We start from the raw sequence: 25,766 nt of genomic DNA on the forward strand, positions 1-25,766 counted from the left end.
TTTTTTTTTGTCCTTTATTACTGCTTTAGGTCAAGATTTCTCTTGTGAGGGAAAAGAACATACAACTGTCAGTAGAGAAAGCAAATGCAAGGCTTTAAATATAAACTATTATTAAGGTCTCCCATTCCTATTTATTTCCATCTCATGTCATGAGGGTAACTGAGATCCTGCAGTAATGTGGTGTTTAGGTGAGTCTGTTTCTCTGCTGCTGTCAATAGCCAGGCTTTTATTTGAGAATACTGTCTTGGAACATTATATGTCTGTTGGTTGTGGACTTCTTAGTGTGCAGACATGCCAGAGTAATAGATCAGAAGGTTGCACATGCTTTAGATCCCTGTCCTGAACTCTCAGGTGAGACCCCCGTAGCTTGGGGGGCAGCCAGTTCATGTATGAAAACTTTGGGCTGCTCTTTTGAATGTGGGGGTGATTTTTCTTCCAGTTTCTTTCCTGTAGAACAATGGACTGACATTCTTCCTGGTGTTTCCTATGAAGAATAATGATGAGGAATTATCTTCTCTGTCTACAAGTTTTTAAAAACTCATTAGTTAGGGTCCCTGAAAGAGTTCCAATACAAGTCAGTGGGTGTGGTGAAGCCAATTGTAATGGGATGTGGACTGAGCCCTGGGGCTGGTGGTCAGCAGGGAGGCAGAGCTGGAAAGAATACTGTGCGTATGCTATAGTAAGCATTTTTGTAGATCTCCTCCGTGGGAGAGGACAATGGCTTTGGAGCTCATATTTACTCAAAAAGGTTCCCTTTGATTATCATGGCTTTCTGCTTGATTACACATTGGAAAGCCCATTTGTCTTCACCAAGCCTTTGAAGAGGGGTAGGTGAAGGAATTGAGGCATTGGCCAGTGGCTGAGGGCTAGTGGTTGCTTGGAGAAGGAAATAAGTTACATTGCTTTTTTTTGGTAATACTGGAAAGGGTTGTTGTAATTTTTAAGTTTGTGAAATCAAGGTGAATATCTATTTTGAGGAACAGAACATGGATTCTCTTCCTGGTACTGTGGCTTTGGAAAGTCATTGGTATCTGTCAAAAGTGAGGCAATAGTATTTACTTCTGTGGTGATTTGCCTTTTTTCTTTTTTTTTTTTTTTTGTTCAGGTGCAAAGCATGAGAGAGAAGGGCCAGCTGTGTAGTTACCTTTATCTGGTCTTTCTGCTCACTTTTTCATCTTCCTGGGTGTCAGCTGGGAGCTGCTTTTGACATTTTCTCTATTCTGAACTTCACTCTAGCTACATAGTCCTTCACTGGCTTGCTTTACAGTGTTACCTACAAGAAAAGCAAATGGTATTGATTGTGCCATAGCTGATATGCAGAGATCCTTGTGTTGGATGCAACATTTGTGCTGATGATATCAGGCACATGTTTAGAAAAATGGGGTGATATTTCCAGCCAGAGACCCTTCAACCAATACTGATTGTCTCTGCTTTACCTCCTTTTGTGAAGTGAGAAGTGTAATGTCTCCAATTTTTACTGTTAGACAGGCAGAGATGTCATTGTCATCACCCCTCCTTACACAGTGGGGAATGGGAAGAGAGAAGTGAGTTGCACCAGGACTCATCGTTGGTCAGGAATGCAGCTGAGTTCCACTTCACTGCTTGCCAAGTCTGATGGGTATATTTTCCTATTCTGTGGGGATGTGATGAGGTTAAGTCCCTTAATGTTTACGAATGTTTACGGTGATAGAGGAAGACAGAAACCTAGGCAGATATATTAGAAGGGGTAAGGCAAGCCTGTAAAGAGAAATGGTGGGATTTGGGCAGTGCAAGAGAAGATAATCAAAGCAGAGAACTGTTCTGAAGGGCAGAATTTATTTATAGTCTGTATACTTCATGTAATTTGCCCTGCTAGTATAGCTGGACAGTGAAGGCCACGGACCTTTTGGAGATAGAACCATCTTGTTACTCCAGAAGACTTGTCATTGACCAGATCTTATAGCAAAGCTTTGTATATGCAGCTGTAGCATAAGTAAACGTCATCTCTTGGATGGTTCACTGAATAGTACATCCACAGTTTTTCAGAAGCATTGTTGCTCTTTGAGCCAGCTGCCTTTGTTTCTAGCAGATCGCTGCTGCTTTGTTGGTTAACCCTGGGCATGAGTTTTCTTCACATATGTTATTAGACTGAGCATATTTTCTATTTATACCACTTGGGGATACAAATTACTGTGTTGCATTCAGCTAGCATGAGGAAAAGTACACCCTTGTGATTGGACAAAAAAAGAATACAGGGCAAAATTTTATTCTAAGGTCCTTTCTTTCAAGGTTCAAGGGAAATCAGTCAGGAAAAACAATTCATGGTCCTTATTTTTGTCCCTGAAATGTAGGAGGTATTTTCATATATGTGTTTTAATAGACTGTGTATGCTGGAATTTGGTTATGAAATTAACAATGTACCTTTGAAGAAGGGAACAAATTTTGTTGAAATCCTGTGTATCATTTTTAGGCAATTAGGGAGATGATTAGTGTTGTACATACTTGGAAGCATTGTCTTTGTGGCTTTGATAGTTGTCTGTGGGCCAGTAAATTTGTGCTAGAGGGCTGAGCTGGAGGCCACTGCAGCTGATTGAAGTTTTTCATTGATTTACTAAACTCTAAACCATACTTAGCCACAGCTTCCCTTTCTTTCTCATTTCATTTTTGGAGCAGATGACCTTTACCTACTTTGTGGTAGAGCTCCAGAAATATTATGCAATCTATTGCAATGTTTTTGTTGCTGCTCAGTCTTCCCTTCTCTCTTTAAAGAGCCCTTGCCCAAACTGACTGTTTTTTAGTGTGCCCAAAGAAGGATCATAGATAAGAGAATGTAATTAAAGAGAGGTTTGGTATTTGTGTAGGGAAACACCTGTGCTCTCATTCAGAATCATAGCTCTGTCAGCAGGACAGTGAGCATGTTTGGATCGTAGACCATGACTAGGTGTTATCCTCATCAGGATAATAAATAATACACTTCCCTGTCACTTCACTCTGCTGTTTCTTTCCCCATTACCCAAGACAAGCTGTTGTGTGAGAATTTTGCCTGGTTGTAGACTGCTCATGAATCTTGTAGTACGTGACATGCAGACATCTAACAAACATGACTAGAAACGGCATAAAATACACAGACATAACACAGAAGTCATATGTTTGAAAACACATTAGAGCTGCACAAATAACCTGATATCTAGGAGGCTTTTTTTCCTCCTATGTATCTATAACCAAAAATATTCTGCTAGCTGCCTTTCAACCAGATCAGGGTTATTTTAGATTTTGTAATGATTCTCGCTTGTGTAAACTCACACAAGCTGCCTGCAAATTCAACTTCAATGATAAAAGGTCTCATCAAAAAATTGAGGCAGGCTAGAATGTTTGGTTAAGATTTAATATCTTTCTAACTAATTATAACGCAGTGTCTATATGCACTCTGGTGTCTGTGGAAAGAAAAGGAACAAAAAAGATACTGTTCCATTGTACTGGGTCTTTTGTAAACAATTACTGGTTAGGTTGATGTCTGAAGCAAGGGTGAGAGAATTGATAAACCTGTTCTAAAGGGCTTGAAAAGTTGAATTGAATTCTAAATGTAGATTAGGAATAAATGATGACAGCCAAGCCAGCATTACCTCAGTTGATTAATTTATAAGGATACTGGTCAATGATTTTAACCAACAGCTATGCATAGTAGAATCCTAATGGGATCTGTCTGTTAAGATTACATAAAGTAGAGCATTTGATTTATTTCATAGCTTTCCAACGCGCCACTTTAACTTCATACAAATAATGCATTAGTCACACTGGATAAGATGGCGTATTGAATAAACTTGTGATTTTGTCTGCTTCTTATAATCTGATTTTATAAAGGATTAAATCTGTTTTAGTAGTTTATTCATATCATAAAAGAGATTGTCGGTTGAATGAAATCTTTACATCTGCCACTTTCTATCTCATTAGAAAAGACAGTAACATAAAGTTCCTCGTTTCCTCGCAGTCTGTTTTATCCCCTGGTGTGTCTGAGTGTGTATATCTTCCGTACATGTTTGTATATTATAATGTCAGTGTGTTCTCAGAGTTGTGGTTAAGAATGCGTCACGGCTTTGGAGGGATAATACCAGGGGCTATAAACGTTCTGGCCAAGAACATACCCAGCCAGGAACAAACAGGGATGTGGGCAAAGGGTGACTGTCAAAAATCTGAAAGTGATGGCTTGTAGCAGCATGGCCACGTGTGTGTGTGTGTGTGTCAGAATTCAGCAGGTGCTCCAGTACCCCCAGCCCTTCAGTGTGGCTGTGCCTGTGTCACTGGGCACTGAGCGTGCGCTGAACGGTGGGCGGGTGTTGACTTAAGCCTGAAGCATTCCTCTGGACTTCAGTGTGAATTGTCACTTGTGATCAACTGTCATTCATCTGTCACACTTCACTGGTTTTAAAAACACTCTTCTGGTTCAGATGCATGGTTGTTGATTTTATTAAGTTAGTATTTAATGGAAATCTAGGCATTTTTTGTTCACTCTTGCAGGGGGGTTTATTTATTGTTTGTGTATTTTATTCCTTTTGTTGAAATGTGTGTCACTGACAGGATGCTGCTGTTACAACTAGCAGTTGCAGACCATCAAAAAGTAGTATCAGTAGATCTTTCCATAGATGTTTTCTTATTTGTATGTAAGGATCTTGCAATTTTTATTTAATCTTCTTGAGTGTTTAGGGCCAGACTTGGCCTTCTGAATGTGAAGTTGTCTTGTATTCTGGTGTTGAACTAGAAGGTACTATCCGGCTCTTTCAGTTGTCTTTTTAGTCAAGGCAGCTTCTGAGGATCTCAGTTCCCCCTTCTGAAGACTTGCTGAGGACAAAAGTTCATTCACATTTTCATTCATCGATACATATTTTAGTTTAACTGGCTCTGTCATTTAAATCTGGTCTGCTTTGCCCACATACTTTGATTTGATAGGAGTGTTTTGATATAAAACAAGTGGTCAGGCTCCTCTCTAGGTCAAGGATCCTCCTGCAAGCTTTGGTTGCAGACACAGTGGGGCCACTGGGGTGGGAAGGGGGCTTGTGCTGCCAAAGAGTTTGTACAGAACTATACACATTTGACTCTCAGCACAGGACTGGGCCTGTCTCTGACTCCAGCAAGCTTCTTGAACAAGACTTTAAGACTCACATATTGTTCTTCATGCTTTGTTTTAGGAGAAGTGACAGCAGGGCTTAGCTGTATTCTGGGTTGGCCAGTGTCTCTGCAGCAGTGCTGTGCTCACTGCTGAGCCCTGCACTCACAGCTGAGTCATTTTGTGCTTAAATAATGTTCCTTACTGTAATTAAGGGGAAAAACCCTTTACTTTTCACAGAAGTGATTTGGTCATATGCATTCCCATGATGCAGAATGGTCCTCAAAAGGGCAGTAAGGTTTGCTGAGGTGGAGAGTTTCTGGAGCCAGATCTGGGGATAATGCACAGGTCAGTTTGCTGAGGGCAAATAAGGGGCACTGTACCCAAATGGAAATTTCCTCAGCTAAATTTAAGTATCCTCTGCTGTAGGGCTACCTGCACACAATGAAGCAGCTCTAGTATTTGTGACCTTGCTTAAAAACCATGTGAATGAGAAGCAGACACAGCTCCAGCAGCATTGGGGGAGATGGACTTTGCAAGGAGCTTTCCCCAGCCACCCTCCTTCACATCAAGCCTGCTGGAGGTGTCATCCCAGAGCTGGACATGGCAGCAGCCCACATCTATTGCTGCTATCAGAGAATATCCAAACCTGACATCTTCTCTGTGCACAACTATTTAAATGGAAGTATTTGTCAGATTCCTCGTGCATATAGTAGCATAATTTTGGGGGTGAAAAGTGTGTGCTCATTATGTATTGTTCTAATTGTTATTCAAGAATGGACCCACAGTTTGGTAATAGACTGAGTACTAATGTCACCTTCCAGCCTCCAGTTAAAAACTTATCCTGTGAGATGGTTACAGCAATAAGACACAGCTTAAGTATTTAAATATGAAAGAGCAGTGCCACAGTGTTCATTTTCAGTGAGGAGAACTGACTCTATCTCTGAATAAACAGAGAACAGCTTTTTATGAGAGATTTTTTTGTATTTTATTTGGCAGCTGTCTTAGTAGGAATTCTTCAATAGTATTTATTGTATTTTGTGCTGGTAGGGGTGAGAGCCAAAGTGGAATCTGAGCAGTTTTACTTGCTTTACTCATGAACAATAAGAAAATATTGCTGTATTAATTACTTTTGTGCTTTATTGGCAAAAATAAAGAGATCCTATAATATGAAATTGCTAATATGAGAAAGGCTTTGATTTTCTCATTAGCACAGGATATTTTGCATCTGTTCTGGTTCACAAGTGCATTGTCGGCACTTAAATAATAATAATGACTCAGTAATGAATAAGAATAACAACAAATAAGCATGTGAGTATTCAGGCAGTCAGGCACCCTCCGGTGTTTATCAGTAGGTTGGTTTCGGAGGTCTTGCAAAATGAGCTGTTCCCATATGCCCATTCAGATTTTCTTAGATCATTGCACAGCCCGGAGATTCATTTTGCTGCTGACATGGCTGGGTTATATACAAGCACTTTTTTTCATTGTATGTCAGTAGTAAAGTGCTAAAGTTGAAATGGGAAATGTTTCTTCCATTTAGAGATATTTAAGTCTCCATTTTTCCTCTCCATTTTTTCTTTTTTCTATTTTTTTGTGTGTGAATAGAGTCTTAAGTACCTTATTGTTTTGAATTTGTGAAAATACTAGAGCACTGGATTGTTCTGCCAGTCTTTCAAGTATGTTCTTAAAAACATAGCCTGGAAACACCTTCACTACAGTTCAACTCAGCTTGTATTAAATTGTCTCTGCCTCTCTTGGTACTCTTACAAAAACAGAGAATGTTAAAATAATGTTTGCAGTCTCTCTTGAGCGTTAAAAAGCCCAGGAATCTAAAATGAAGGTTCAGTTTCTGATTTGACTTTTGGTTTATAGCACTGTCTCACCTTCTTTAAAGTCTCTTGCCTGCTTGTAGAATATGCCACAGTGCAATTTATGGATTTCATTTTTCTCCAGGTCTTATCTAATATCAAATATTTAAGAATAGTGATAAGTGAAGGATAGCACGATACCCCCTTTATTGTTAAAGCAGTGGCTAATTTTGTCAAAGTATATTAACTTTTAGCTTTATTCTCAGAATAATTTGGACTAATGATGTGGCTTCATGGTTATGAGTTTAAGAGAAAAGGAAAATGATCAGTTCAAGTTCGGGGGAAAAAACCCAGCAATTATGCTTTGAGTAACTATTTTCTTAAAACACTACTTTGCACTGTAAATTATACCCTTATGACCCTGCAGCTCAAGAGAGTCACAAAAAAGTGTATATGTGTACAAACAGTGATGTGGAATGTGACAATTTTTGTTAAAGTTCTTAAAGTTCTGGAATGGCAGGCAAGAGGGCATCTTCTGTGTGAAGAGTCTAAATTGTATCTGTCTGTTAATGCCATTAAAGGACTACCTTTAAAACACGTTATCAAAAAGTGGCCTTATTGATTGCTCCAAGTGATACTTGCTTACAGAAGTCTGCTTCTTTTAAAGTGTACTTCAGCAATAGATCTGAAGCAAAGGAAAACAAAAGTTGATTTTTTTTTTTCCTTGTTGGAAAAAATTATTTTTGGTCCCACAGCCCTCAACTATTCATGGTAAAAAGAAAACAGGAAGGGAAGAATAATAAAAAAAAAAAGAAAGAAAGCAAAACAGAACACAAAATAAGTCCTCCTCCTCCAATTAAAACAGTTTAGCCTTGGATAAGCCAAAAGAAATTGATAAAGTAAGTAGTTTAATAGCACATGACCTGTAAAGTACTTAAAGTGATCTGTGAATGGAAGCTACCCTAAGCCTGCTTCTTGTCACAGTAATTTGTCTGGTTTAAGAGCAGGAAAAGTGGGTCTCCTTGGCAATACAAGAGCAAGTAGATCACTAGGTGAGATCAGATAGGAGTCTCTGGTGAGACCCAACTACAACAAAGCTCTTCTTTGACACCATTTCTACTGCTGTTACTTCTCTTAGTAAGTGTGCTAATTATCATGAACCTGATAAGGCTTAGATTAATTGACTGAACTAAATGTAAATTTTGGTTAAATAGAGACTAGTTCAGTAGACTTGACAGGTGCTGATTTGCTTAACTGCTATATTCAAAGTGATGGTATGCTTCAAACAAAATAAATAATCTAACCCTTGAATTTTGGGGTGGCTTCAAATACTCAAGTTTTACTCCTAAAACAGAAAAAGTTTTCAGAATATCTTCTGCCTTTCTCCCCTGTCCTGTGACGTTTGATGAGAGGACAGTTAGTTCTTACAGATTTTGTACTGCAGTGGAATCCCTCTGTAGCCATTTGTCATATTTGCATGGCACAAAGTAGCATGGCCTGTTTGTCTCCTGACATTATTACAGTAGTAAATGTTGGGAATTAAGTAGCAGCACCAACCAGTGTAATGGGCGTAGGGTAGAGGTGGAGTTCCAGTTAGAGGGTGCCCTGCTCTGGGTGGAACCTTTTGGGCAGGTGACCTTTCTCTGCCTTGCTCTGAGTGTTTGCAAAATGGACACTGGAGTATAAACTTGGCTCTAGAGACCCTTTAGGGCCTTGTAGTTGTGAAGATACATAAAGACCTTTCAAATAGCTTTAATATGTCCAACCAAAATGGCATCAGTATGAAAATGTTCTTCTTTTACTTGAGAGGAGGGAATTTCCTGGTTAAATGCTCAGTATTATAAATGGAGACATGGAAATGGACATGGAAGAAGCAAACATGATACCTCTTAACAACAAATGTCTCACACATTCTTGGGAATGCTGGAATATTTATAGTATATTTTATGTATACCATAGACATTGCCATTAGTGCACACAGCCTCTTCAATTTAATTGTCAGGAGAGCTGTCACGCAATAACACACAGCAAGAACAATCAGCTTTTATCATTTCACAGCTACATTTTATTGCTTTGTAAGATATTTTAATTTTTTTTCCTCTTCTCCCTGCACACGTTCATGGGTGAGGCAAACAGCTCTGGAAGCTGGTGTCCTCTGCCTACCAAGTGGCCCTGGCAGAACAAGGTTCTTCCTCTGCTCAGGTCTGGCTACTTCCAGAAGGAAGTTGGAGAATCCCTTATTCCTCTACTTGTACATTGTCATCTCAGTCGTGCTTCTAGGGACTGACTTCTATATTCATTCTTGCTAGGCTATATTCTCCTTCCCAAAACACTCCCAAAGCAATCTCCCACCAATCCAGAAAAGGCAAATGTATCGTGAGACTTGTGCAGTGTCTTAGGTGTCTGTAATGTCACTGAGAAAGGGGCTGGAGTCATTGCTCAGAGCTGGTTTTGATGCACGTGGGATAAAAGTAGCTGAGTGGTTTTCTGCCCTGTGCACACCACCTGTTCCAGTGAAAAGAGGAAGCCTTAACTGCTTGTAATGGTCATGAAACTAACTGCACTTTACTGAGACATACAGGTGCAAATAAAAACCCCCAGTCTGAAAGTACATAAGGTAAGAAATTGACTGTTGATAAATTAGAATACAGCTGCACTTCTTTGCAGGGTGAGGATAGTTTATTTCTCTGTGTGTCCCCTTCTCCATTAATGCAGGGTAATTATCACACTTTAGTTTGGATTGCAAGATCATCACATGCTTTTACTGCAGGCAGTGCTTTATTGAAACTATCCTGCATTATGTCTACAAAGGTTGAAAAAAAGAGAGGGGGAAATAGAATTACTTCCTGCCTGAGGAACATGCTGCAGGGCTTTTTTTTTTTTTTTTAGTTTTGTATTCACGAATTTACTGTTTGTTCTAGAGCAGCAGTGAGTGGGAGTTAAACTTTAAGTGCACATTTGGCTCTTTAAAAAGACATTTAGTGTACAATTACTGCTGTTTACCATCTTATAATTGTTGTGTGTTTAGGCTTAGTCAGACTTAGGAAGATGGGTATCTGTAATCTTTGAGGGCTACAACTCCCTGTCCTAGTTTTTACAAAAGAGAAAGTAATTATAGATATTGAGATGGATACAGAGATAACATAACACTTTGTGCTGTGATGTTTTAGTGATTAGAGTAAAATAAACACATAGACAAAGAGAGAGGTTGTGGTGAAAGGTGCTGTATGTGGCTGCAGTTTCAGTCAGTGATATTTGAGCGTGATACTCAAATTGAGTCTGGGAGTCAGGGCTGCTCGTCATGGAGCTCCCAGATTTGCTTTTCTGAACTTGCACAGGTGCAAAGTTTATAAAAAGCTGGGTTTAAGAAAGGGGCTGTATTTGTAGTAACAACTGTACGTTACACCACATCAGAGTAAAAGTAACTGCAGTCATGCTTCAATTGGCAGCCAGGTGACAAGGGTGTCAGCAGGCCCAGTGACAGGGGAAATGTCTCCATCAGCCTTTCTTGGTTGACATCTTTGTTAGATAGGAAATAGAAACCTCTATAATTGTATATCTGGGAAGACCCAGATCTGCAACAGCATCTTGACAGGGCTTAAAGTGTAGTTTATGGGAGCAGCCAAGAGTTGGAAGGTGCAGCTCTTCCAGTCTGAAGTCTATCACAGGAAGAACAATTGATTGTTTCAACCTGCTATGTAGCTTGTTGCTCAGTAAAACTGTCTTTTCAATAATGCATGGACAAAGCACTGGAGAAATATGGATGAATCCAGGTGTAAAATATGTAGACACTAGTATTTCCATTTCTTAGAGTTATTCCACATCTCAGAGTTACTGAGATGTGGTCTTTGTGGCTTGGCAAAGGATACCTTGCTGACTATACATTGTCTGGATTTTCTTCACAAGGAGATGCATCTGTGAGGAACAGGCTGAGATGGGTATTCGATGCCTGCAGTGCAAGTATAGGTGAAGTTAAATGGGTTGATCTTGCTTTGAACTTGAGTGGGAAGAGCAGTTGTGTGAAAACAAAATGTGGCAAATATGTAACTGAAAATGCCATAGTACTTGAAAGGCATGAAAGGTAGTTAAAAAGCATCATTAGCTAAAACAGTATCTTGTTCCTTTAATTCACTTTTATGACCCTCTGTAATTAGAGTACATAGCTCCACTATTTTTCTTGAAACAGAATATTATTGGATTTCAGGGCAGTCATCTGAAATTTTTCACTTATAAATAAAATTAATGCTTTCAGCTTTATTCATCAGTAATGTTTTTAAATTACAGGTGCTCTAGAGAAACAAATCTGTTTGAGGGCTATTTTGTAGCTGAAAGCCTTTGAGAAAATATTCCTATCATTCAAAAAAGATCTGAGGCTCTGAGTAGGTATTCTGACTGTCATATTAACTTTCAAACTTAGAATGCAAAGGACAACTAATCCTTCCCTCCTTGGTAGAAGTCATAGGCTGCTTTAACTTTCTTCACCATGTTTTATGTTTAATGTAATTTTAATGAAAAGGTGGATCTGGCATTATAAAGTTGTTTGTTGCTTCTCTTCTGATGTTAGAATGATAGGAATTTCAGCAGTGTTACTTTTTTTTTTTTTTTGGAATAATATTATATATATTCTGCACTTAAACTTTGATCTTGTATTTAGTCCTATGTATTGAAATCCATGACGCTTTCTTTGGGCTTTATCTGTATCCTTTTAAAATCGAGTGATACTTTTTTAACAGGCTGTAATAGTCTCTGGATTGAGACCACAGAGCTGGAGTACTTGGGTGTTACAAAGGTGGAAAACAGGGAGGGAGGTGGTGAAGATCAAATCCACCCTCCCACTTAAAGGGTGGAGATAAAGCCTGATACAGTACCCCACCTCTCCTTGATAAGGCTGCTCTGGCTGTGTTAATGCTGCTCCTTCTCACCGTGTTGAACTTCACCCACTGACATTAAATCCTCTCTCATAAGTGATTGGTGTACAAGCCTACTCTGTGATTTCCAGGCGTGTCAAGGGATTTAGCTGTACAAGCTTTTTCTTGTACTTGAAATGCAACTTTTTGATAGTAATAGGAAGCATGGATCAAAATGTATGATTCATCCTTCTTTGTACCCATAAAATCCTGTAACAATAGGCAAGCTAATTAATATAGTTAATTAATTTGTTCATAATAACTGGTAGGAGAAAACCGACCACCCACAAACCAGAAATCCTACTTTTTAGGAAAAAAAAACCAATGCCTTTTTATGTGAATCCCGTTGAGTTTTTTTAAGACTGAACATTTAAGTGGGAAAATACATTCCTCCATAAAGTATAAAATTTCAGCAATTTTATGTCAGTACTGGCAGAAAATTTTTTAATTTAGAAAAGAATCATTTTTGCCAGTGGAGGAGGAAAATAGTTTTGCTTTAAGAAATAAATCTGAGCATCTCTTAATAAACACTAGCTTTACTGTGGTTTTTATCTGTATGTGCTTTCATAAAAGGTTCTTTTTAGTGCAATGCACATTTGCTTAAATCCTGCAATACCTTAATGCCTTTCATGCTAGTGCATCCCAAGGCACTTTACAATCTGTAAAGTTAACATTAGAAATGCAGCACATAAAATTCCCTAAGACAATCCTTTTTAAAATGCTGAATAAAACATCTTAACTGTTAAGTTTGGATTAAATGGCCCAGCAGTTGGTGCATTTTTTCTTTCTGTGGAAAATATGTTTGAAACAAATGACTGAAATGAATAAAAGCTCTGTAAATAATATGACTTCAAATGATATTCATGGAGTCCAAAATCTGCCATTCTGCAGGAGGAAGTCTAGACATGTACAAAGTTCAGCTCTGTTAATTAAGAGGGAGCAATACGCTGCAGTGAGTCAGAGCAATTTTATAATCCAAATGCTGCTAAAAGGGACTCTTGTCAACCTCAAAATCTTACTTGTTTTGTAATCACTGGGTAGGGAGACTTGCTGGCTGAGGAGATACATGTCTCTCTTAGGCTTGAATGCAGTCCAGCCTGGTAGTGACCAGAAGCTGCTGCCATTTGATAACTGTTTGTTAGGCTATGCTAAATAATTGTAGTCTCCAAACAGTTCCCAATGTCAGCGTCAAGAAAAACCCACCCCCACGCTTGGCACTAATTATTGCCCTCGCTGGCAGCCCCGGCGAGGAGGCCAAGGCTTGACTGTTGTTTCCCCTTTCAGTGCTCGCAGTGGTCCTGCTGAGAGTGTGTGTGTCTGGTTTGTGGTTAAACGGTGTTCGCTCTGTTTTCTGCAGGGCTGCCAGCCCCGTATCTTTTATAAGTACTGATTTTTATCGTTATGAAAACAAGATCCTTCGTCGTCTTCTCACTCCACCTTTAGGTCTGCTGGAACCTGATTTTTTTATATTGATGCATTTTTTTCTAAGAAGAAAAACAAGCAGAAACAAAAAAAGAACAAACCAGCTGAACAAAACAAAAGCTGTGGCGGATATGAATTTGTTGTGCTGGATAAGATGAGGCCAGAAAGAATCAGTGCTTTTAAAAGAATATTATTTTTTTTTCCAAACTAAAAGAAATAAAATGTACACTGAAAAATAAAAACCAAGAATAACAGCCAGCTGATAGCAGTGGAATACATAAGAGAAAGAAAAAGCCAGGATTATGCAGCCTCAGAAAGAGCCAACAGATGTTCAGGGCGGGTTAGAAAAACAACATGATCAACAGGACGAAAGCTGCGACAGATCTAAACAAAACCCCAAAATAGATGCAATTCTAGAATAAGCCTGAAAAAGAGAAATCATTATAGGCTTTCCTCAGCACAGGCACTGGTCTCTGATAAAGCAAGATTGAAACTTCTCAAAAAGGAAATTTATACTGACGTGGGTTTGCAACTCCATTGCTAGAGACTTCTTGCGCACCTCTGCCAGTGGGTAAATTGGAAACAGGCTAAAAATGAGCAGTCTGTTCCTGAGGCAGCAGAGGTGCCTGAAGTAAGAGCTAATTGATGGCCCTGTAAAAGAATGGTGTGTTTTTTAGGAATGGGAAACATAATTGCTGTATCACTTAAAATATATTTTTTTTTCATTTTACTGGACGATTTCAGGTGAAAGCAAATCCACGCAGACCATGTAGTTGTATACAGTGGCCTCTTGCCCTTGGTGCAGAAAGATGTGTTCCCAAAGTGAAGGCAATGTGCGATGCAAGTACAGGCAGGTGTGTGTGATGAAGAATGATGATGAGGATGCCTTGCTGGTACAGGAGTCCACTGGGGAGCCAAATGTGGGTGGAGATGGAGCACCTCTTTTTCAGGAAACCTGTATTTTTGGGGGCTATTCTGCTGCCTACCCTGAAGTGAGCCCACAGTTGCTGGAGCCAGCCCAGGCTTCCTGCCTGTGACTGTGAAGTGCTATTTTGAAAAGACAAGTGTGTATGGATCTGGTGAAGTTGTCTGAATTTTAGTGAGATGGACTATTGCTGTATCTTTATCATAACATTGGAGAGGCACCAGAACAAAGTACCTCGACCATGTGATGTGGGAAGGACATGGTTTGGGTGCCTGTGTGTGGACAGACCCCGTGGCACGGGCACCATGTCAGGTGAGGCTGCCCAGGCTCACACCAGCCTTCCCTGGGCACCAGGAAACCCTCTTGAAATGCTAATCGTTGAATCTACATTAATTTGTATAAATTATGCAAATCAGCAGTTGCGCACCGCTGTGGTTTAGGTGGTTCTCATGCTGTACTTACAACTTCACGTTGGGCTGACACGGGTTTTATTCACTACAATAGATGGTTTTGCTGCACAGGGTTTGGAAGGCAGCTGTCGCTGGGAGTTGGGTGCTGGTATTGTTGGTGCCCTGGTGTGCTCTCTGCTCGTGTCCAGTCTCTTCCTGCCTTGGCACAAAGAGAGGAGCTGAACTAGGGGCATATGTTTCCAGAAGGAATCCAGCTCTGGCTTTTCAGATGAAAAGGTTAAAGACTTTGACACAAGATAATTATAAAAGGAAAATTAATCTTTTCTTGGATCAAAAATTATTGTGTAAAAGAGTGTGTAAATTATGGCGTGCAAGTTAAGTAATGGCTTTTATACTGAAATCTGGAATTACGGTGATGAAGGAGATGATGTCAAACTGTGGTAATTTATTTCATTTTGGTTTCTCAGATCTGCAATGAATTTAGGAAATTCAAATTTATAGCCAGTGGGTCTTTGTAAGAATTTCTCTGCAAGAATGAGGATACTTTATGTTACTTCCACAGAGGTCATATTCATACCATTATTCTAGCTAGTACTTCCAGTTAGAAAGTTCCCATGTATGATTTGTTCCACTGACTTCTGGAAGTGGATTTTTCAAACTTTAAATGTTACTACCTCATTTAACTTATATCACTGCTCTTCAGTGTTTGAACAGGGATATGGTGATGAGCATAATGCACTATTTTGCTAATGAACCATAAAACCTTCCAAGCACTGTTTACTTTTTTTTTTTTTTTTTTTTTTTTTTTTTTTTTTTTTTTGTGGAAGGTTTGGGATTTGGTAAATTTCTTTCCAAGCCATGCATAACTGTAGTTTTTGTTACTGCACTAGAGTGCTAAGAGCTCAGTTCGATGTTTCTCTGGACAAAAATTGAAGTTCTCAAGATATTAAGTCAGATGAAATACAAAGGCCCGATTTTATTCCCAGTGGAGGATGGTTATGAAATGGTCATAAGGATAATTCACCTGTGAATCCCAACACTTCATCCAGAAAAGGACTGTTGATGCTGCAGAGCACACTCTGCCTTGTGCTAAATCAAAACCTGGGGTGCAGAGTCTTTCTGTGTTTGTTTAAAGAAAGAAATGAGCAGGCTATATATCTGCTGTATCTAAACCCTGCTCTTTTGTAAACAGAATGGCTATTTTTGAACCCTGAGCAGGATGTTTCTGGTGAGGGGATAATGCAGATGGATCCTTGCGTGCACACAGGCGCACTCCATGTTTATCACTCAGGGAAGGGGCTGTGCTGTCGTTCATTTAACTGGCAATTCTTTTGTGGTGTCAGTATCATTTCCTAGCAAAATTGGCTAAAGGAATTGTTTCAAACACAATAGATGTTTTGAACTGGCCTAATTACTTACTCAACAGCCAATAACTTTGGGAATTGTTTTCTATGTGAATTCTAGATACAAATTGGGATATCGTTCCATTTGTTTAAAAAAGATTAAGCCAATAGGAGAAAAAAAGATCTTTACCCATTTTCACTGAGCAGTGAAGTTTGAATATACAGCTTGCAATTGAAACTATTTTTTTCCCAAAGCCTTTGAGGGCTGTTTCTCAGTCTAGTGTAAACAATTTCTTGTTAAAGTCCTAGAATATTTGCATTTTAATTAAAGACAATTTTAATTAAATACAAAACTTTAATCAGAAAAGCAGAGTTTAGGCAGATAGTGTACTTGCATGCTAACCAAGCTTACTCTGAGGGGACCTCTACTCTGTGTAAAACTGGTTTCTGTGGTACTTTAAGCAGGAAAGTTGTAAATGTATCTTCCTTGCCTAACTTACCTACAAATTGTAATCTCCCTCCTGCATCTTTTAACTGCAGTAAATATTCTTCTTAGAGCAATTAAATGAAAGAGGGGGTGATGCAGAAATCTTAAAGGGGCAGTGAGCAGGAAAAAGTTCACTTGGAACTCCTAAGGATGTCTGTAAAAGTAAATGTTAAAATTACTGTTGCATATTTTGAATATTTTGCATCAATTATGTGTTCAATTTTTTTTCTTTTTTAATTTAAAGCATAGGCAATTTGGTGTCCATTAATGTTAGATAATAAGTGCGATATCTGGAGTGTCTGGGCTTGGTAATGCTATAATGCTGATGTTAGAACAGCATCTGGAATTGACACCCAGCGGTTTTGCCCTGTTCTCTGTGCCCAGTCGTAGAACTAGTTAGGACCCTAACATGTATTAGAGAAAGTTGCAGCCTGCCATGATGTAGTGAAGTCAATTCTGAGGTCAGACTGGCAAATGTATTTTTGGAGTTTTTCTCCTTTATTCTGATGGGGATTTGCCCAGGCCAAGGTGGCACACCTGGACAGTGGGAGTGAATCCTTCCCCGGTGAGCTGTGAACTGATCTGAGAATCACAGTGGTGGCTGAACCTGAGAGGTTTGGGGTTGTGGGTATTTTATGAGTTGGTTTTTATACGTAAGGTTTTAGTATCCTATGGCAGACAAGAAATAGGTGGTCTTCTGTACCCCTGCTACCTGTCTGTTGGAATTCACTTAATCCTTTGTACAATAATGACTAACAACTGAAATGATAAATAGAGGATATTTCATGTTTACCCATAGCTACATATTTTGAAAGCAGTACCTCTCATTAAAATCTCATTATTCACAAACTGCTTGTAAAAAAACCATTAGAATGCAGGTGTCACTCAAGATCTGTTTAGGACTGAGACTTCCGTTGTGATTTAGTATAATATTGGCATCGAGTTTTAATTCGAAATGGATATATAGCGTGCATACAGAAATATTTTCTCTTAGGCCTACAGTTACTTGCGGTAATGGCAAAGCAGTTAATATATTACCTTTGCTAACAGGAAAAGTGGTGCATATAAATATTTTCAGTCAATAATGTATTTTTAAAAAGGTTTCTCAGTGGGATCAGATTTATGTTGTCAGAAAAATTTATTCCGCTGACAAGTGCGGGTACCCGGCACGTCATGTGTGCTGAGATTTACAAAGCAGTTTCTTCCTGGACGTCAGTTGGATGTGGTTATGGCAGGGTTATGTAGAGAACTGGGGAATCAGTCCAGGAATCCTTTTGTGCAAAATCCTGCCTTAGATTGGTATGATCCAATAAAGCTCTGCCTCTACATGTCCGTAGCAGTTTTTGGTAGCGTTAGATACTCCGGTCAAGAAGGGGCAGAGCGCTGGAGTCAGGATCTGTGGTGTGGATCTGAGAACAGAATCTTGCCTGAAGCATTTGAGATTTTCCTGATATATTAAACGGACCATTTTCCTCCTCCTGTTACTTATGTGTTGCTGCCAGCTGCAGTTCAGCAAGGTAGAAGTTGGAGCTTGCTCCTTTGGGTTCCACAGATAAAAAGTAGAGAATAATAGTACTCGTGTGTTAGAATTTGCCAAGTGTGCATGTTTCAACCACTGTTGTTAAAAAGCCTGCATATTATTTGTTGTGCAAAATATGTATCTAATGAGAAAAATACGCTTGAGCAGAGATTTCATGTTGCACAGAGTAGCCAAACCATATAATGAGTTTAAAAAAAGCACAGTGCTGCTTAAATCCAGTTTAAAACTAATGATCACAAAATAACTTAAATTCAACTACTTGGAAAATGAAAAACTTTTAAGATATTTTAAAAAAAATCACAATTCCCGTTTGTTTTTACAGTGCTAAGAACAGTTTGTGAACTTGTTGCATCAGGCTTGATATCTTTTGATGGAGCTATATTCAGTTACACTGAATTTTTTCCAAAAAAGTTTTAATTGGTTGAATGGAGTCTCTTCTCCCAAGATAGAGGTAGCAAAAGCCAAGAAGGTTTTTAGCAGCTTAATTAGCTTGGTTTGTGAAGTGATTTGGTAGAAGGGATGTCATGAAAAATTTGATATATCTGTGGTGACTTTGAGGTAACCCATCAGTTTTATCAAATACAGAGCCAGAATTTCGGTGAGTTTTTTTGATATATAGGTGTAAAGTAAGCAGATTTTTTTCCGCTTCATTTTATGTCCATTTTGAGTAATTCTAGTTATCTAATCAGCATAAAATGTGCACTGCAGTTAAATAGCACTGCATGATTATACCTGATGATATACTTCTTTTTTAAAGGAAAAAAAATCTAATAACAGGATTGCGTATTGATTGTGCTGCTAATTCTGCCTTGCAGCCCAGACTGGCAGAAGGCAGGTAGCTGAATTGTATTTAACGGTTTTATTGTGATGTGACTAAGATGGATGTGACATGGTCCTCTATTATTCGTTTGAGAGTGTGGACACTAATGAAGCCATTAGCTGAGCTAAGGCAAGTGAAGAAAATAGGGAAATTACCATTATTCTGAAGCCATTAAGTTGTAATCTGCCACTTTCTCTCCTTACTCAAAAAGGCATCTTCTTTTTAAGGCCTCCCTGACTGTCCTTTAAAGATTCATTAATTCATTAACTTTCCAAAGGAGATGGAGGAAACACAATTGAAATTTTAATCAGCTCAGTGTGTCATATTATTAACATTTTGAGTGTATCTGTATTCACTGTTGCACCACATCAGGTTAAGGTTAAATAAACTACATTACAGCAAATAATGTTCTGTTTCATACTGTAAAACATAAAATGTTGAAGGCAGAAATTGGTTTCATGGTTAAATTAAATTACAATACAGAGCTCATATTATAAATATTGTCATTCAAATGTATGTTCTTCGGAGGAAATGCAATGCTATCTCTGTGTTATTAACATTATTATTTTCAAAATATCCACAATTAGTCTAGTCTTTATGAAAGGTTATATAAAGCACTAAAAATTTTTATTTTATACATGTCTGCTTTTACTATGTTCACACTTATGATCAGTGCTTTTCTTTTATCTTTTATAAAGTGAGTGACTTATTTTAATGTCTCTCTCCAAATGGGTCATTTAGACATTAAATACAATTACAACTGCAAATTTTTCTGTTCATTATTACTTTCATTTAGATGCTGTGTAGTGCTATTTTATCTGTCCCTACTTTTTTTATTATTGACAGAGTTCCCTTTTGCCTCAGTTGTACTGGAATGTCCTGGAGCACAGTGAGCATCTTCTGGCCTGTGCTGTTGGACCTGATTGAGAGACAGCCCAGAATCCATGAGTGCTCTTCCTTAAAAATTAAACTGCCCCAAATGTAGAGGGAGTGAGTGCCAGTCTGAGTATGGGATCACTCCATTGATTCCAGATAACCAACAAGAACTTTTTTTTTTAGGGGTGGAAGCCTGTTTTGTTTTGGTCTTTTTAGTTGTGTTTTTATTAATGCCTCAGTGTAAAGAAGCCTGAGGTAGAGAGACTTTCTGGGAGATGTGTGATTTAAGGGCTTGAAACCCTTTGTTGCAGGGCTAGGACTCACCCATGCACAAGGGTATGGGAAAAAAAGTGTGGGAGCAATAAACAGGGATGCCACAGCCTGCAGGTTGGAGGTGAGATGAGGCATGAAGACAGAAGGAAGGTACTGGAGGCCTGAATGCACTGTTACTTCTGTGAACTTGAAGTTCCTTTCTGAGTTCAGCAAATTTCTTCCTCTTCTTCCTCTAAGTTTATGTTTGGAAACACTTTCCATTTGGTTTTGTGCTGTTTTGCCCTTGCGCGGTATCACACACTTTTAAGCAGTGATATAACAAAGCCTGCAAGCTTGATGTTAGTATTTATGCTAGGCAGGCAAGCCTGGTATAAATCTGAGGTGTTTTTCTTTTCTTTTTTTTTCCTAGCTGTGATAGTGTCAGTTTGATATATCACCTTTCATGTTGTGTTTGTACTTGAGGTCAGGAAACTTCTGAGTTGTGCCTATCATCAGCATTGTAAATACAAAGTAGCCTTTGGCACCTTAGTGTGGTGCCTTGCAGTGGATTTGTCAAAACAAAACAAAATCCCCTCTTTTGTTTTCCCCTGGAGTCAATTACACTCAGGATGAAGCAGTTAGTGACACCAAGGATAGCAGCTGAAGCATTGCAGGCTAACCTGCTTATCAGAAGTGCTGGCATTGGTATTTTCTACTATCACCGGCCAGCTTTACTGGTCCATTGAGAGCCTCTGCTTCCAGCAGGACTTGCAAAACTCATTAAAACTTCTTTGCAGATTCTTGAGCTTCCAGAAAGTACCCACCTAAATAATAAAGTGATTCTGCAGTGTCAGTGCTGGCAGTTCCTGGGGCAGGACCTCTCTCCTTCTGCCTGTGGGGAAACCCTTTGGTCAGGGAGGTGGATTGGTGGTAGTGCCCTCCAGCCCTGTCCTGCATGCCCTGCTCCAGGGACATGGGCAGGCATGTGCCAGCCCCCATGCCATTCCCTGCCCCTTTATCTGGGACACACTGTCCATAAACAGGCCCTGAGTGTGTGCTAGGGAGGGTTCTTGGGCTTTAGAGATCTCATGTATCAGTAAATGTGTGCACACACTAGCTGCTGGGATTGCTTGTGTGCTATGATAATATCCATATATGCACTGTGTATACACATGCGTGCTATAGGGCATTTATGTTACCAAATCATCTGTGTGCAGTACATCTGTGTGTTCTTAAGGTGAAGCTTTATGGCATCACACAGGATGATGGAATTGCAGCTGGTTTCTCCACACAACTGGAAAATGAGCTGGTGATCTGTGGTTTCCCAAGCTTCAGTACAGCCATGGCTTAGTAATTTAGCATCAGTTGCTTTTCTGTCTTGGATTTCAAAATGGTCTCTCTTATGCTTAAGTATATATAACTCTGTAATACGAAATAGTGTAACTAGACCTATTTCTGAACAAAGCTTTTGCTATTGTGCAGGAAAAGTTTGTTTTCACTCCCTTCTGAGATAGGTCAGCTCATTAATTTTGTTGCAGCTGCAGTGGCATAGGAAATGTGGCTCAGGTGTTCCCATATTGCTGTTGTATGTCAGACACAGGCTGGCTTTTGTGAGTAGAATTAGATTTTAGCTGTGTTCTAAGGAAAAAAAAATCCAATGGAGAAAAATTACCTATATGCCTCCAAAGCAGGAGAATGTACATAATGTGTTTTTGTTTTGAAGATAAGTAGATGTTCATTAAACATCAGTAGGTTAAAAACTGCTGTTGGCTTGGGATGGGGTTTCCAGATCTGTCTGCTCACATGTAAGGGTCGGGACCCAGTCACATCTGCTGTGACACGCTTTGCTTGAACAGAGCTTTCTTCCCATCTCCTTTTGCTGGCTGGAGATTTACATAATATATTCAAGTACAGTAAAAGGTCCAGACATCCTGGCCAACAAACAAAACATGCTCTATACTTAATACTGCCTCAAATTTCTCATAACTGGTCTGTGATTATTCCAGTCACAAATAACCCTGGACAGCTTTGAGATAGAATTTTTCATACGGTTATGAGTTCTTCTGTAAATAAAGCAAATCCTCAGGAGTGAGTGTGAGGAATGGTTGATCCTGAAAAATGAAGAATAGGAGTGTGTTTTGAAGCTGGGTGAAAAAATCCACATGTTGCAATTTATTTATTTACATCCATTACTCTGCACTTCTCCAAGCACTGAAACTTGACCAGAACACAAGAACTTATTGCAGATCTGCAAAGTCCTGTACAGTGGGGACTGTTCTTAGTTATTGCTATCAGCAGCAATAAACGTAGCAAACATAAACCTCTCACGACAGCCTAATACATTCCTCAATTTGTGACTTCTCCTGCAGCCAGAAAATAGATGAACTTTGCAGTGGGCCTGAAAAGGGGTTATCAGCAAACTCTGGGTCTGCAGACTTGAGGAAAAGATCAGGTTTCAGTGTCCACATTCTTTGTTGAAAATACTGTCATCAGGATCTCTGAAGTTTTTGGGGGACTGGGGTCATAATTGTTCCCGTCTTTCATATGAGGAACAGGACTGGCAAAATCCAAACAAGCAGAAGTGGTAGGGGCTAAACCCAGTAGACACTGGGTTTAGCCTATATCAAAATTAGCCAGCCACCCCTACAGACTTTGGAGCATCATTGGCACTTCAGAAATAGCTAGGAGAGAGACACCAGTATCCTGTTTTGAGGTGGAAACCACAAAGCATGGCTGCATCTGAAAAAAATCTGTGACAGCTCTCCTGAATCTTTCCAAAGATCCTTAGGAGAGCTCATACCCTGTATGTGTTCAAATGGTGTTTCCCTGTTGACCCCAGCATTCCTAACTGTGCTTCAACATCTCTTGATGAAAGGGAGGTTCTGGGTTTTGGTTTTCTTCCCACTTCCCTCAAGCACATCCAAGCAGGGATCACAGTGCTGTGCCTGGAGTCCCCTGAATATACTGGAGTTATGAACTGCCCTCCTTGTGAACTTGGTCTGAGATGGAAATATCTGTGAATAAACAATGTGTATGATTCAATTCTCCCTCTCGTGGTCAGATGGGGCCCTTCTCACAGTCTTCAAGCACAGACATATTAGATGTGTCTGTTTGATGTAACTTGCATCTTTTGGAAGCCTCCCATGGCCGTAGTACAATCAGGATTTAGTGGGGAGGTTACTGATGGTTCTTGAAATACATATATTGACTTTTTGCCACACCATGAGTGGACAGATTGGAGATGTGAACCGAACTGCGACATTCCATGGAATTGTATTAACCTCTCCTGTACACACCTCCCCTAAGTGTTTCTAATTTGTCTCTGTTTAGGTGTTAAAGTGCTTCTGAAGCATAGCTCTGTTTATCATCCTCCTGGCACTCCTGTTGACTCCAGTGGGTGATACAGTGTGAGCTCTGTTGCTTTTCAAGGATGCTGCAGTGTCGTTGACTTTGACAGGAGCACTCCTCTAAAAAAATGAGAGGAGGATTTGCCTCTCTGTTATAAATCCCACTGTTTGGTAAGAAAAGTCCTGAGGATTTTGTTCAATGATATTTAAGTCTCCCCAGAAGGAGCAAAACCCTACTTAAAAAAAAACAACCCTGCACAAATGTACAGGATTAAGCATTCAAAAATCAATTCTTAATTATTGTTTAATTGATTTCAGATATAAAAAAAGAAACAAAAAAGAAGAAAAAATTTAAATATACTCTTTACACAGGGCTTAACAGCCATTTTCTGTCAATGTAGATGTTAGAACAATACCAAAATTCTGTCATGAACAAAGCCCCTGTACACCAACATGCCTTTTGTTCAGTTTTATCACTGAGGAACAGGAGTTTTACTGTATTTGTTTTTCAGATTTATGTCACAAATATTTTCTGTCTCATGCGTCATTTTTAAGTGCTGTTTACACTTATTTTCATCCACTAGCATGGGAAAATAATTGCCACTCTTTAGAACTCCTGTTAAATTCTGAAGCAATAAGTTTAATTGCTTATTATGTATTTCTAAGTAGTTGGTTTCCTCTAAGAATTGGCTAAAGATTTTCCTTGCACAGATCTCGACTCAGAGATTGTCCTTTAGCTAGAAAATATTGATTAGCTTTTGTTTGGCCCCTGTGGAGAGCACCTTATCTCTAAGACTGGGTTTTGTTACTATGAGGGTTGACAGAATTCAGATTTAACCAGGTGAAATCTGCCATGGTCAGTAAAATGTTAAAGGATCACTGTAATAAATTATGATATTAATCTTGTGAATTTTTTTATTTAATCAAAAAAGAGATTTTGGGGACTTCAAGCTGACTGAAGTAATTCATGCTAATTGTCTCATCTGCTTAGTATGTAATTTGTCTTCTATGAATATCAATGCCTACATTCATTTAATCTAAAATAATTAATGCCCAAACAATTAATAATGAGAGATAGAATCTGAATTTAAAAAAAAAAAAACAACTTTAAAAGACTTTGAAATATATTAATAATTGTTAAGACCAAATGTAAATACTGCATTACATCTCAAATTATATTATCAGAAAAATTATACGAACAACTAATACAACATTACATGCATCTTTTTGCTATGCATGTGAATATTATTACTGTATTAGCAAGTGTACTGTGGCAGGTCAGGGATCAGATTTCTGAGCCATAGCTCAGGCCTTGTGCAGCTGAGTGCCAGGTCCTGTGGGCAGCAGAGCAGCCCAGGCTGTCAGTGGCTGCCTCGCTGATGTCAGCAGGGAGATAGGTGCCTTTGAAGAGTGATTCAGCAGCTCTCCGTGCTGACTAATCACTGGATTTAGCCACTAGCAAATGCAGGATACACGATGATGTCTGAGCTCCTGCCTTTTAGGGCTGGCATACGGCTCTGACTCAGGGTTGTATCTGCCCACTAATGATCTGGTGCCTACAGCCCTCTTCTGATGTGAGGTATCTGAGCCCATCTTGTCTCCTTGAAGGCAGCAAAACCCTCAGAAAGCATTGCTGCCATAATAGCACTTTGTGGCTTTACTGTAATAACCTGGTGGCAGAGGAAGCATGACTTTGGGGCTCTCAGCACCCTGAGAGGACAGAGGCTGCTGCTCTTGCCAGCAAGAGGGTATCCTGGAGGAACCAGTCTCTATGCACCTGCCTGAAGATGAGCTACAACACAACCAAAAATGCAGCAGTCGCAGCGCCAGAAGTAAGTCTGATCCTGTAGCTTTGTGGCCCGGGATTCACCCGGGGAGGGTGGTTGGGTCTTTGGTTGGAAGTGTTTGTGTTTTCTAAGTGGTAAAAATGGGACAGAATAACCAGGATTCCTACTTCTCATCCTGGCAGACAGATGTGAGCTGCGGTTGTGCTGTGGGAGTGAACAGAATGCCTTTGAGGGGCAGCAGAACCTGGGTGACCGTGGCTTCCCCACCATGGTGGGGTGCTTTCCATCCCAAGCACTTCCATTGTCGCTGGGTGCTTTTGGTTTTAGCAGATCTTTCGTGCTACCTAGGAAAGAATGTTAAAAATGGGAACCATATTAAGTAAACGTGGAGGCATGAGCTGAGGAGCTGTCTCTGGCTCCCAAAATCTGCTGTGCTCACCTCTGCTCTCAGGCACACGTGTGACCTGGTGATGTGGAGGGTTAACCAGGTGTGGCTAGTGATGGACTATCACCTGGAACACAATTTAACCACCTTGTCTGTTGCTGCTGATGCCTTTCTTCAGTCAACGGGGGACAGTACACCCTTGGCCTCCTCTTTTTGAATGTTTTAGGACATTGACCTAGGATGTTCTTTCTCAGCAGCTTTCTGGTGGTCTCTGTACTTCCAAGAATCACCCTGCCAAGCAAATTGGTGGATTCTGTGTCTGTGTTGTTGATGTTAAATTTAATTTTCCCTAACTACAGGTGTGTCTTCAGGCTGTA

At 39.6% G+C, this 25,766-nt stretch overlaps 1 protein-coding gene across 5 annotated transcripts in view; it reads left to right on the forward strand.

Moving 5' to 3' along the window:
* AFF2 (AF4/FMR2 family member 2) overlaps positions 1 to 25,766 on the forward strand; it is a 359,269-nt gene that overhangs the window by 33,838 nt on the left and 299,665 nt on the right. Inside the window, exon 1 of one of the 5 annotated variants that reach the window (XM_039717483.1) lies at positions 24,915 to 25,049. The exons of the other annotated variants lie outside the window; for them this stretch is intronic. Coding sequence (XP_039573417.1) covers positions 25,027 to 25,049 — 23 coding nt within the window. The 5' untranslated portion in view covers positions 24,915 to 25,026. Of the gene's footprint in view, positions 1 to 24,914; positions 25,050 to 25,766 lie in introns of those variants that run through there. 5 annotated transcript variants of the gene reach the window in all.

The sequence above is a fragment of the Passer montanus genome, unplaced genomic scaffold (genome assembly GCF_014805655.1).
Source record: "Passer montanus isolate IOZ18808 unplaced genomic scaffold, ASM1480565v1 scaffold38, whole genome shotgun sequence".
NCBI lineage: Eukaryota > Metazoa > Chordata > Aves > Passeriformes > Passeridae > Passer > Passer montanus.